The sequence below is a fragment of the Condylura cristata genome, unplaced genomic scaffold, assembly GCF_000260355.1.
Source record: "Condylura cristata isolate star-nosed mole 26May11 unplaced genomic scaffold, ConCri1.0 scaffold00011, whole genome shotgun sequence".
Taxonomy (NCBI): domain Eukaryota; kingdom Metazoa; phylum Chordata; class Mammalia; order Eulipotyphla; family Talpidae; genus Condylura; species Condylura cristata.
In genome coordinates, this window is record NW_004567112.1 from 24,120,148 (window position 1) to 24,134,188 (window position 14,041).

Genomic DNA, 14,041 nt, shown 5'->3' on the forward strand with positions numbered 1-14,041 from the left:
AGGGAAAGGCAGATGCAGAAAGGTCAATGTAACATCCTAACACACAGTTTCCTCCACTAACGTATACTCCCAGCCTCTCACTCTAGCCTCCTTTCTTTAGTGATTAAAAAAAGAAAGAAATCAGATTTTAAATGGATTTGAAGATAGTAACCCCAGTTTCTCCTTGAACGAGAAAGAGACCTAAATATATTCTACATCCATCTCAGAGATGGGAAACCAGAAACAGGAATTCTTCACTTGTCCCCAATACAGAGAACTTTGCCCTCTGGCAATGCTTCTCAAACCTGGATACATCAGAATTATTTGGGTGCTTTGAAAAATACAGATATTAGAACTCACCACAAATTGACTCAAGATCTCTTGGCGGGTGGCCCTGGGACCTGCCTTTTGACAAGCTCTGATAGCTGAGGCTTTTACCCATAGCATTTGAAAAGTTTGACTCTGTGACCTAATGAAGGTCATATGATTGCTAATAACCGGTCTCATATAAAATATCTCTGGATCACTCGAATCCTTTTTGAATAAAAAGTGTTCCAGTAAGTATGCTGTTCTGGAAGACGGTGAGTATGTCATGTGCTAATTATGGCCAATGACACCATAAAATAAAAGTGCATTACTGAATGCTTTCTTATAGTAATGGGAAGGTGGCATGTCATTGAACCTTTTTAGTTCCAGACATCAGCCCAAAGAATTTCAAGCAGATACAGACAAGGGCCATTAGGACCCAGATCCTTCTTTCTCGAACTGTTTACCCCTGGGTATAGGATGTCCTGAAGCAACACTTCCCCCAAGTGAAGTGTTGATAAGCCTTGTTATCAGGAAGATATTATTGGGAGTGTGATTTGCAGGGCATTTATATTTTCTTGATATGGTTAGTCATATGAAAGCTGACAAAGAAGGAAAAAGAGCAGTGTTGTGGTGCAATATCAACAGACAGCTGTCCTCTGGCTTCTCGATAAATAGGATGACTTGCATTGCTGAGCGATGTGGTCACCACCAAAGGAATGGCCCTCTCACATTTCCTCCTGATTCACATATTGAGCTGGGTAACTTGTCATCCCCCACTTCTGCTTCCCAGACACTGAGTCTGGGATGAAAATTCACCTGCCTCTGAGTTGGCCACTGGTGGGGGGCGGGGTGTTACTTGGCTTCCCAGGTTGGAAGATTAGCTCACCAGTCCTAGCTATATAAGCTGGCTGGTGTGGAGGGGTTCAGCAAGGCCAACTTGAGGGACTCATTCCACACGAGAAAAACATACAGACTGACTTCAGGCCGACATGATGGTGCTGAAAGTAGAAGATCTGGTATGTAAGACATTATTTTTACACAGGCAAAACTGGTTCCATCGTGATTCTCACTTGGAAATTGAAATTCTCTTTCTTTCAGGTATAATGCACAGGTACTCTGAAAATGTCATATATGGGGAAGTGTCGGCTTATGTGATTTAATCAGTGAAGCTGGAAAAATGAAGCCGGGGCAGTAATGAATTCGCCAATAGTTCCTGTTTATTATCTTTTCTTTGGTTTTATTATTAAAGTGTGAAATCACATGTAGTTATCAAAATGCCTTCAGGAGAAAGTTCTAGTGCAGGAATTTATGCCTGGAAACTTCATAACTGAAGGTCAAGAGTCCTCAAGAATACCCAAAATGGAATAATTTTAAATAATCAGAGGGAAGACGTCTAGGAAGGATTTTCCTAGCTGAAATGTGTTTAAGCAGAGTGAAAGTAGATGTAACTATGCAACCTAACAAGTCTTGATTTACCCACGAGCACAGGACAGGCACCTGAACTTAACCCAGGTACTCTCAGTTGGGTTAACTTCAGTGTGACAGCCTGAGAATGTGCTGCAGAGATGTGGCTTCCACGTGGGCAGGATGGTTGAGGGCCACCTGCCACAGCCTTTCCCAAGAAGGACCTGGGACGGGCCCCTCTCTTTCTGATCCTGCCATCTTCTTCCCTCCTAGGTCACAGGGAGGAAGAACAGCAGTGGGGATGCCGGGGAGTTCCTTCCTGAAGATTTCAGAGATGGAGAGTATGAAGCTGCTGTTACTTTAGAGAAGCAAGAGGACCTGAAAACACTTCCAACCCACTTTGTGAACCTGGGGGAGCAACAGTGGAAAACTGAGAAACAACGAGAGGCAGAGGTAAGAGGCTTCCGTGGTAATCCAATAGCGGGAAGTTGGGATGGGGTAGGGGACTAAGGAAGAAGAAGAAAGGGGAAACAAAATAAACACAGTCATTCCAAAGCTGTTTTGTTACCACGTTCCAACCCCCCCACCCCCAAAGAGGCATCTCCTATGGGTCAATTTGTTGGAAAAAATTCTCTGGTAGAACAATGACCTTAGAATTTTGAAAGAATGATCAAATGTTATGGGGCCAGCTCTGATTGGAAGACTTGGAAAGACTAATATATGCAGGGAATTTCTGCTGTCATGCACTGTCTAGTAAATCCAAGCAATGGAGACCTCTTTTTCTTAATGACATGGTTTGTAGTCCATGGGTCATTGTTTAACTCTGGCCACCATCTGTGTTGACAAAATCTGTGTTGCCAGGTAAATTTCCATTACTTAGTAACCACAGATAAAACATGCATTAGTTAGCTGTAGCCACAGGACCGACTTTCATTGGCCTTACTTACTGGGCCACTTGAAAGAGATTGGTGTTAATATTTCAGAGCTTAATACTTACTATTGGATTATTGGGGTCACAAAAAATTCTCAAGCATGATAAAAGCATTGTACAGAAATCTCAAGGTTGTTTATGTCAGCAATTACAAAATCATCATTTAGAACTAGTTCCTTGCTCTAATTTTTCAAAACCTGATTCCATAATCCAGTGAAGTGAAAATGAAGACATTCAGCTGAAAAATTACACCCATCCAAATACTTGAATAAAAAATCATTAATTCAGAGTCAAAGACTTATTTTAAAATCTCTCTCTCTTTTTTTTAACTCAAACTGTTCACATCCTTATCACCTGCAGAATTTGGTTAGACCCACCAGAATGCTGGTCAGTAGACTATCATAGCTTGAAATGTGGCTTTCTTTTCTAGCTCAAGAAGAAAAAACTAGAACAAAGATCAAAGCTTGAAAATTTAGAAGACCTTGAATTAATCATTCAACTGAAGAAAAGGAAAAAATACAAGAAAACAAAAGTTCCAGTTGAGAAGAAACCTGAACCGGAAAGCATTGTAAGAGTTGTTGGCTGTGGAGTACTACATGCCTGGTGTGTGTGGTGCTACCCTGGATAAATATTTGCGGAGGGTTTGATTGACTGTTGGAAAGCTTGCAGTAACTCTCACACTATTTGCTTTTCTTTTTGACTTTAGACAGAACCTGTGGATGTGCCTAGGTTTCTGAAGGCTGCCCTGGAGAATAAACTGCCAGTAGTAGAAAAATTCTTGTCAGACAAGAACAATCCAGATGTCTGTGATGAGGTAAAGCCTATACAAAACACTGCAAAATCCAGCTCATTAATTTTGTGTTTCTTATGCTTTACTACAGCCTCGCTAATATGGTGCCAAAAATCAATCCACCTGAAACAATCTCCCCAGCTGCTGCCACATATGCCACTAGCATAGGAGCATGCAGTGGTCCAGAGAGAGAGAGAGCAGAATTAGTGCTGTGCATTGCATTGTTGTTTTTTTCCTAGCTATTTTTACTCTTTAACTTTTTGGATCCTTTGAGATAGACTTTTAACAAGGCAGGACCAACAAGTTTCCTTTGGAGAAATACACTTCGTATCCCCTTTGATTGGCCCCAAACACATCAGAGTTAGACAGGGAAACTGGAGGCTGGAATTCAAGTGCCAGCTCTATCATTACTTGAGTGTTTGATTTCTAGCACCTGATTTGCATTTTTTTTTTTTGAGTTCAGTTTCCTGACTTGTCAATAGAGGGCACCGAATGAAAGAATGCCTAAAATTGTTCCAACTCTAATATTCTATTAGTTGACCATATAAGGCCAACTTACCTGACATCACTAAGGTGTTTTTTTAAATTCTTCCCCCATTAGATGAAATGAGGAATTCTTTCTGAAATTGAACTAAAAATGAGTCTCCCATTTTCTTAAAAGTGAATTGAATTCTTTTTTATATTCAACCTAGCAATAGTCCCAGATGGAAGAAAACTGTCTGTTCTGCATGGCAAACATCATACAATGAAGGCACAAAATATAAGAAAGGGAAATGACAGCATTTAGGTAGTTTTCATCCTTTAAGTTCACTGCCCTCAATGTAGACCCCTGCACCCAGAGAAAAGAACATGCAGCAAGCTCCAATCTCAGCTGCAGGATCACTGTTCTAGTTCTGCAATATTAGTAAATCTGACATTTCTAATTCATGAGGGGCACATAAGTTTCTACCAATTAGGTCATCAGAATCCCCAGTTTCATACCCGTTAAAAGGTTGTATTTCATTTTTTATATTTACATATTTATTTTTTAGATGCATTGCTATGTCTTTCTTAAAAATCTCTCTTCTAACTAACAGTATAAACGGACAGCTCTTCACAGAGCATGCCTGGAAGGAAATTTGGCAATTGTGGAGAAGTTAATGGAAGCTGGAGCCCAGATCGAATTCCGTGATATGGTAAATATATTTTTTTGCTTGGAAATGAGCCACAATAAGTAGGTTATAGGAAGCTTGAGAAAGCCGACAACAAAAAACTGGGATGATTGGTTTGAAAATTGATCTGAGAGAATTAGGCAAAAGCTTATTTTTCCATAGGAAGGAAAGTTAGAAGAAGCCTTCGGGTCATGTGGAAAGTATTTTCCATATGTACTGAGGAGAGGACTATTGCAGGGAACAGAAGCGAAAGCTGCTGAACAGAACTGAATATCCTCATCAGAGAGTAGGGTCATTATCAAGTCAGCAGCATTACTGAGAAGTAATACAGTCGACAGTCGCTTCTCAACATCCCTGCTCTTCCATTATACCAGGCGGTTGACTCGGGCCCCCTTGACTGCCAGCGATGCTGTGGAATTCTCTAGCTGTACACTTTATATGATAGACACCAATTGCCACTGATGAGATTTGGGACTTAACTGCATATTAAATGAATTGCTTCTACAGAAAGTAGCTATTTACACCTCAATAATTCAATGTGACTTCTATAATGCCCAGTCTACAATGCATTTTATGAACTGAAGATTGAACTATCAAAATGCTTTTATTTATTAAAATGCAGCTCAATTTGATTTTATAGAAAGTAGAAAAGGATAATCAAAAATGTCCAAAGGAGTTGGCCAAAATTGAATCCCAAAATAAACACATTGGGAAACAACTAAGTAAACCAAAAATAAAGTTTGTGTGAAAGGACAATAGCTCTCATGTATCTGGGATTTTAAAGGCCAGCTATATACCAAATGGAATTGTGAAGAGGACCTGTGAGTAGGTGCCATATGCAATGTCCACAAGTGATGGGCAGATGCTTTACGTGCACAAATGACCACAGAGAACCAACCACTATGAGATGGGAATGAACAGGGGCTCAGGAAGCGGTGTCAGAACCAGATGAAAATCTTCTGGAAGGGACTATTATTCCACTAGAATTTTAAACTACATTTGTTTGGAATATTGAGTTTATCTGGCATAAGTGACTAAATGTCCCAGGCAGATGTGCGTTTGAATATCTGTTCTGATACTTACTAGCTGTGTTTCCTTGGGCAAGAAACTTGAATTTGTTTTAGCTTTGTTTTCCCCATCTGCAAAATGAACACAATAACAGCTACTCCCTAATGTTGCCGGGAAGATCCACACAACTAAAGCTTATGCACCAGGCTGGTACTAGGAGTTCTCAATAAATTGTAGTTCTTGTTCTTTAAAATAGAGATTTAGTAGATGTACTGTGTCTCTGAATGGTCCACACAGATACACAGTTACAGCCACACATAAAGTTTAGCTGAAACCTTTGACAAGAACCTCTGACTACAATAGTTAACAATAGTTAGGACTGGCAACCTAGTAGAGAAACCCAGTGTTACCACTGGTGCCCTAGCGAACAGTATTCCTGGACCTTGGAAATCAGGGTCTAATTTCTCTGACCACGTTCTCCTTTTCATTAAGTCATGCCCTTTTCCCTTTTGGTTATAGCTTGAATCCACAGCCCTTCACTGGGCAAGCCGTGGAGGAAACCTGGATGTCTTAAAATTGTTGCTGAACAAAGGAGCAAAAATCAACGCAAGAGATAAGGTATTTATCCCTTCACCCTCCTCTCTCTTCCCTCCCCCGGCTCCCCTTTCTCCCTCTCCTCCTTTACTTCCTGCTCCCCTCTCTCCTGTTCCTCTTCTTCTTCCTCTGCTACCACCTACTCTTTCTCCTCACGTCCTCTCTCCACCTCCCACTTGTTTTCCCTCCTACTCCCTTCCTTCTTCTACCTTCTACACACGCTCCTCCTCTTCCTCGTTCTCCGCTACCGCTGCTTTTCCTGCGGTTCTCCTCCCCGCTCCCTCTAGCCCCCCTCTCCATAACTTCCCTTGTCACCTCTTTCCCAGCCTCCTTCTCTCCCCCGCTCTGCCTGCTCCTCTTCACCTACCCCTCCTCTCCAACCTCGGCCTCCTGCATACCCTGCACTCCAGCCCCACCTCATCACCACGGTCAGGGGAAGCTCATGCTGCCCAGAAGCACCACAGTGGCCACTACCTGCCTCACATATATTTTGGGGTCTGGGGCCACTTCTGCACTCAGGCCCATGACTCAGCCCTGTTTCTCAAATTCCCAGCTGCTCAGCACAGCGCTGCACGTGGCAGTGAGGACTGGCCACTACGAGTGTGCAGAGCATCTCATTGCCTGCGAGGCGGACCTCAACGCCAAAGACCGAGTGAGTAGCAGCCACCTTCTTCCTAGGGATCTCCCCGAGTCAGGGACTGTGGGGGAAGGGAGCCGCTTCCCCGTCTCAGTCCTGTGGTCAGCGAGTCGCTCTGCCTTTCTAGGAAGGAGATACCCCGCTGCACGACGCCGTGAGAATGAATCGCTATAAGATGATCAGGCTCCTGATTATCCACGGCGCTGACCTCAACATCAAGAACTGTGTAAGTTGCTGTGCTGCGAACCAGACACTCAGCTTGGGTTACACTTTAGAACTAAATATCCCTCGGTGGTAGGATTTTGTGGAGTCTTCTCATGGTTTACATACCTCTGTCCACTGGGACAGGCTTAACCTTGGCGAGGACTCAGCTCATTTGGTCAGGGATGGGGACAGTGACTGGTATGACTTCAGGGCCTAATACAGTGTCTAGTGATTCTTTTAAAACTTGGTCTTGAGAATAAAAGATGTCAGTCAGATCGCTGAGCTCCGCAGCACAAGCTCCGTCATTGGCCTGGCGGTCCTTGGCTGAGCAAGGCCGGTATAGTCAGGATATAGACTCCTGCCATCGGAAATGGTCCTCAGTTCCAACCTTTCAGCGCATCCAGGGCCCAGTGAGGCACGTGGTGTTCAATCTGACTATCTGTAAATAAAGCCCGTCCTTCCTACAACGAGGCACCCTAGCGCCATCTTCCAGGGGTAACTGTGCCTTTGCCTGTAGTTTGGAAATCATTCTCTACACCCTGGCTTTTCATTCATCCACTTTGGTTTCTCTGCATATTCCTCAAAATAATTTCCTATATTTAGGCCCTGAAAATGCTTGTATAAGTCCTTCTACAAGTACATTTTAATTTAGCTTCATCTGTAAGCAGGGAATGTAACCAACTTTTCCTCATAGTCCCAATTCCCAGGCAAATATCATCTAATATAAGATTTAAAAATATCACCCAGAGATGGGTGTAAATTATTGAAAAAATAATTCAAAATAAGCTTTGGGAGAATCACTTCACAAAAGAAAAAGAATGCCCAGTTATCTTAGAATGTGAGTAATTTCTTCCCCTTATTATGTTACTATGAGATTGAGGAAATTCTTTTATTTTTTATAAAAAATCATAGCTTAGTGACAGGGACAAAGAATAAATGCAGTCAAGACTGCTTGAGGTGGGGAAGTGTTAACAGTAGGGTTCCCTCATCTTTAATAGTAGGATTGATATTATCTAAAACTTCAAATAAAATATCAGAAAAAGAGTAGCATCTATGAACTTTCTAATGCTGAAGAAAATGTGGTAATTTTGTTTAGGCAGTGAGATGTTACCAACAGAGATAAGTAGCATATAGATATAGGGAGACTGTGAGAAAATCAGTAAAATAAATTTCAATATGGAACAAGAAATTGATTGAAGAATAGCCTCAATTATATAAATAGGGATTGGGGTTTGTGACACTCAGGTAGACCCTGGTGCAAATATGTCATTGACTCAATGGGTAGATGTGCCCAGAAAAGACCAATAAGCTACTGGACACCTCTGTTGTTTTACAAGCCTGTAACAATATATTATTCTGTTATTGTCCCAAACCACCAAAATACCAGAATGAAAGTCACAGGGTGACAAGGCAGGCAGAGCTCACCAACAGCCCTTTCCCTAGCCCTGCCCAGCAGTGCTCTGTGGAAGTGCAGTTTCATCTTGCCAGTTTCTGATTTTTTCATGGAGACCATAAATTCAGTTGGCAACTCTCTTGATTTCCAACTGTTGCCAATTAATTCCAACCTAAAAAGAGAGAGAGAGAGAGAAAACTAAGCTCTGTTTGGGCCAAAACAGATTTACATCTCAAATCATAGGTTAAAGAGAGACTTCTGAATGAAGAGAGTTGGAGAAATTCAGGACTTCTCCTATCTAAAAACATATAGAGGTATACATAGTTTTAATTTTTGTGATAACTAGAATAAGATAAATGAAATTTTGGTCTTAGAAGTCATTTATTCATAAATGTCACTGATGTTACCTCCAAGAAAAATATTTCCTGGGAGAGCCCAATGTAAATTATGAGAAGTTGTGAAAGATCTCCCCCTGGGATCAATAGTAGTACTGAGCCAAGCATTAAGTACTTAAGCCACAGTGTTGAAAGTGGTCATTTGTCACAGTTCATATCCAAGTGGATAAAAACTGGTCATTGACTAAGAGGCCAAGACTCCCTCCCACATCCATTCTGCAAGATGCTGGAGGTAGATGGAGGCATTTCCTGAGTTTCAAAATGACTTAGTGTGCCCTAGCAATCTAGAGACTAGGGATAGTTACAATCTCTAGGATAATCCCATAGGGGGAAAAATTGCTGTTCTGAAATGCAAAAGCATTCCAGTGAGAAACAATGAAGGGCTGTTTTGAATATAAATTTTGAATCATTCATAGTGGAAACACTCTAATAACGTGCACCTGTCCCTGACCTCATTACACACGCACACAGAGGATGTGGCTCTGTGGATGCCTCCCAGCCTGGAATTCACATTTCCTCATCTATTTTACTTAGGCTGGGAAGACTCCCATGGATCTGGTGCTCCACTGGCAGAATGGCACCAAAGCAATATTCGACAGCCTCAAGGAGAACTCCTACAAAGCCTCCCGCATCACCACGTTCTGAGCAAATGACACATTGGCTGCTCTTCATCAGCATTTTGAAGGCACAGCCACAGAGAAGAGCATCTAGTCACACAATCCAGCTGTTAATCAACCTGTTGTAAAGCTGCACTTAATGAAGTTTGGAGAAAGCACAGAGATATAGATAATTGAAATTTGCCTTCATGAAACCTGCTCTATTTATTTCTATTTATTATGATTTATTTATTTCATTTACTTCAATAACTAGTGATCCTTATGCCATCCATTTGGTGAGCAAAATTTCATTTGTATATATCACATCAGAGCCTTCCCTAGAGTGTTCTTAAACCACGTTGACGAGCAATATGCTCCCAGTGCCTCCTGGCTGCTTAAGCTATTTCAAGGTGTTGGTAAAAGACAGAGGTGATTTTTGCAACTCTCTTTTCTCCTGAAATTTTAATGCTGAAGTTTGAGGCAATGAAAGACATGTAGTGGCAGGGAAGGGATGGGGTGAAATTGATGCTTCGGGAAGGACAGGAAAGCCAGCCGTTGTACAGCTGGGCTTGGTATTTGCCAAGTCACACCCTCAGCAAAGACCAGAGAATGCGCTGAGTGCGAAAAGAGCATAGAACAGGGAGTGGCATCCAGGCCATGCAGAATGGAATTCTCTCAAGAACATGAAAGTGACGATGGAATGTAAATGTGTAAATGTATATGATGTTGTATGTATATTTTATATTCATAATAAAAGCAAAACATATTCTAAGCCTCTGAGTATGTCTATAACTAGCATGGGGAAGAACCATGAGGAAAAGGCTATTTCCCTTTGTCTGCCAATGTTTTCAGTTTAGGGTGGTCCTGTAGAACAGCTTTCCTCAGTGTGGAATGTTATGTACAGGTCACCCGAACAAGTTGTTAAAATGCAGATTCTGATTCTGCTAGTCTGCAGGGGGGGTCTGAACTTCTGCATTGCCCACAAGCTCCCAGGTGATGCCGCAGCACTGGTAGCCCACTGCCCCCCACCCAGGAGCAGGAGGCTGTGAAAACCAAAGGTAGAATTCTTTAGGTCCCACTGGTGGGCACAAAGAGACCCCTGGTGGCCAAAATGATAATTGCATATTCAGTCAATTCTTCAAAAGTTCCCACCAGGGAAGCATTCAGCTTCTCAGAGGTTTAACAATTATTGTGGACACAGGCTGACTGTCAAAGTGAGAAAACACACCTGGCTGATGATCTCTGACCTCCAAGGAGAACTGTTTTATTGCTAGGTGCTGGATGGGGTGCTTAGAATGGATTTCCAAGATGAGAAAACCAGATTGTCCCTAGCCTGCCTTCTCAGAATAGATGAGTATTATACAGAAATCATCACAGAAATTAATATAAAGTAACCACCTTTGATGATGTCTGTGAAGGAATAAAGTCATGTACTGAGTGTCTATGATGTGAAGGCACATCAACAAAAACTTCTTTGAATTGGTGACCTTGCAAGGTATGCTGAAGAAGAAAGTGGAATTCCTCAAGCACAGCACACTCTGGGCAGTAGAGAGAACATAGAAATTGGCAAGATTACGAGGAAAGGGTGACATTTGAGGAAATGTAGGAAAGCCAGTGAAGACCCATGTGAAATACTGGCATTGGTCTCCCAGGCAACAAAACTAAACCACCTCACTCCAGACATGGTCACGCACGGCCTCTTGACTGTGCCGCTCATGTTTTGAGACAGCGCTCTAGGCACGGTCTTGACTAGGAGGTCTTCCAATTAGCTGTAGACCCATCAGGAGGATAGTTTGTAATATTTTTGCTTTTCCCCTCCTTTCCCACTCTCCTTTCCCACCCCTCCGCCCTCCCTTCAGCGTCCTGGCTTTAACACATCAGATCCTGAAGGTTCAGGATCCTCCTCTTCTTCTAAGTAAAGCACTGAAAACAGACATTTCTTCTACTACCGATGTCTCTTACAGGGTAACTTGGCAGTGTTATGAGGTAGGTGACCAGACGCACTCTGTGTGAAGTCTTTCACAAGTCTCCGTTCCCACAAGAGCTAGAACACTGAAGGAGGAAACTGAGTAAAAGGTTAAAAATACCTGTGTCCCCATGTAGAGATGTTTGCATTAGGAGCGAGAGAGTCATGAGGGACAACAGAGAGTAAGTCCTGACAGAATAAGGTCACCTCCTAGTTACCTCTGCTAGTGGAAAAGAGAAATACTTCAGGCAAAAATATCAAGTTTCTGTCACAGGTGTTGACTTTTACAAGTTTGTCATCTTCCCACCTGAGCCAACTCTGCCCATTTTGTCTTTTGTGTTCAATATCCCAGTGGCAAATGGTTTGGAAGTTGTTCTTGACATTCTCTTTTCTTCCTCTTCCACTCAACAACTCAGTCTTCTTACCAAACATAATGCTTAGTAGTTCTGCAATCTACTTCCCCCCCATCCCAGGGATCACTCCCCAGTTAAGGTCACAGTGCAGGTCCTTGATTACTCCAATGGCCCTCACTGGGCTCTTGGGCTCCCCCTTACTTGCTTCTAGTCTGTTCTTCGGCTAGAGCAGTTTCTCTAAAATGCAAATCTGGTCAAGTTATTCTCCTCTTGAAAATTCAAAGAACTTTTTATAAAATCTACTTTTAACTCTTTATTCTCATTACTTTCCAAGCTGAACTCTAAATGTCAGCTCTGATTTCTTAGAAAACCTAGACATTTGTTTTACTGTCTTGACAGACCATGTCATCCTTGAAGCCTGTTCATACCACCTCACCTGCTCTATTTTCCTCATCCTGCTTCTCCAGGTTAGCTGGATTTTCCCCAGCAAGCCACTCTTGACCTTTGGATTTTGCTAGTTTCTCCAGGGCGTGCTCCTGTTATACTTAATTTATTCCTGTTGTAACATCTTTTGTACTGTCTTACCCACCAACTACTACTTCCCCTGAACAAGTAGTATGTGTGCATTCAATATTAGGACATTTATAGAGTAATGGAAGGCAAATGTCTCCAGTAATACCAATTCACTGTACGCTCATTACTTCCCTTCACACTACATATGGACACTGTGAATTTAGTTTTAAAACTTTAAACAATTACTAGATATTGTTATAAATGATATTCTTGTTTCAGTGTATAGTGGATTATGTAACCCTATTAACACTGAGCATTTAGGTGGTTTCTATTTTTTTCATGATTTTAGAAATTGTGGTTAATGACTATCTTCACTGATACCCTTTATACCTAACCAGTTGTTTCTGAAAACATTTGTACAAGAACCTATAATGTTAGTATCAAATTATACTTCCCATTGTTACTTTCCCCCACAACCTTAAAAATAATCTTATTTTTTCTCTTTTCAACCTGATTAACAGAAGACACTTTGCTGTGATCGATAGAAAAGTTGAGTATTGTGTTTGTTGAGTGTTTGGGTCATCCAAGTTTGCCCAATTTTCTATCAAGTCAGATTCTGTGGAAGTAAGCAGCACTTGTGATGAGGAATCTTGCACCGGTGACTTCTTAAGTGATCTAGAAGGGAGTAACGGGAAGAAGACAAGGTAATAAAGTTGAATATGTAGCTTCAGAAGAAGTCTGTCTAATGCCTTGAGGGCCCAGAGGCATGAACTGTACCACCTGGGCCAGAGGCTGGGCTGAACACCCTGCTTCAACTCTGCTCAAATGCCAAGCATGCGGTAGGGGAGGGAAGCCATGAAACTTCCCAGTTACCTCTGGGTGACTCCCATCACCACAGGACAATGCTCTGGGTAATGGTGAAAATAATTACAACTGAGCATCGAAGCAGATGCCAGTCAGTAAAGAGGATCTGGTGAACATAACTGCATTTGTCAGGTCACAGATTTGATTTTTCAAAACAATTATTTAAAGTCAAGAATCTGAGCCTCTGGAACTGGGGCTGCAATTGTACTTACCTGTCTGTATTTTGCTAACAGGGATTTCTATAGTGATCAAGCTCTTTGTTTTGTATTTGATGACCATGTTTAAGTCTTTTCATACCCAAACTTGTAAAATTTACCTATATTTTTTGCTATTGTTTTACAAGTCTTTTTGTTGTTGCTTTTTAAAATGAAATGTCATTTGTTTACACCCTTATTAACAGGATTTCCCCCCCAGGTGTGGTCCACACATTATCTTACCTGCTCATGATATACTGTCTTAATGTTTTCTCTTCACCAATATTTTGTTAAATAGTAAAAGAGGCTGGTGTAAAACTTCCTCTTTTTAAAATGATCTCTCTCAGAACAATTATCTACTTCTCATTTAAATGGCTTTCTTTATGGCAATTGATCCTAAGTGCAGATATTTGCAAAAAGGGCTACCTCAACTTAATAGAATGAACCTGCTGTTTAAAATATTACTTCCAAAGTTAGTTGAGCTCAAAAGCTCTGGTATTTTTAACATAGTTACTAGTAAAGTCAACATCAGTTTTTCAATTCTATGGAGGGGTTCCCTATTTCAAGGATGGTCACAGTCAGCTGTGGAGAGGTGCGTGCAGGGCCTCCTTCGTGTGGCTTCCGGGCACTTTCCCTCCCTCCAAACATTTTACAATGATTTCTCTCATGAAGACTCTGACTTGATGAGCTCAATGTAAGTGGCTTTAAGAAAGATCAAACAAGAGCCACCCCCTTAATGTTTTTCTAGTCAACAATAGCA

The 14,041-nt window shown here is 41.6% G+C and overlaps 1 protein-coding gene across 1 annotated transcript; it reads left to right on the top strand.

Moving 5' to 3' along the window:
* Window positions 1-1,034: 1,034 nt before the first annotated feature.
* ANKRD1 (ankyrin repeat domain 1 (cardiac muscle)) lies at window positions 1,035-10,106 on the top strand. The gene is made up of 9 exons (XM_004680634.2): window positions 1,035-1,304; window positions 1,966-2,145; window positions 3,054-3,191; window positions 3,330-3,437; window positions 4,490-4,588; window positions 6,092-6,190; window positions 6,720-6,818; window positions 6,931-7,029; window positions 9,330-10,106. The coding sequence occupies exons 1-9, from the start codon at window positions 1,278-1,280 to the stop codon at window positions 9,438-9,440; spliced, it is 960 nt and encodes a 319-aa protein (XP_004680691.1). The 5' UTR covers window positions 1,035-1,277; the 3' UTR covers window positions 9,441-10,106.
* The last annotated feature ends 3,935 nt before the right edge of the window (window positions 10,107-14,041 follow it).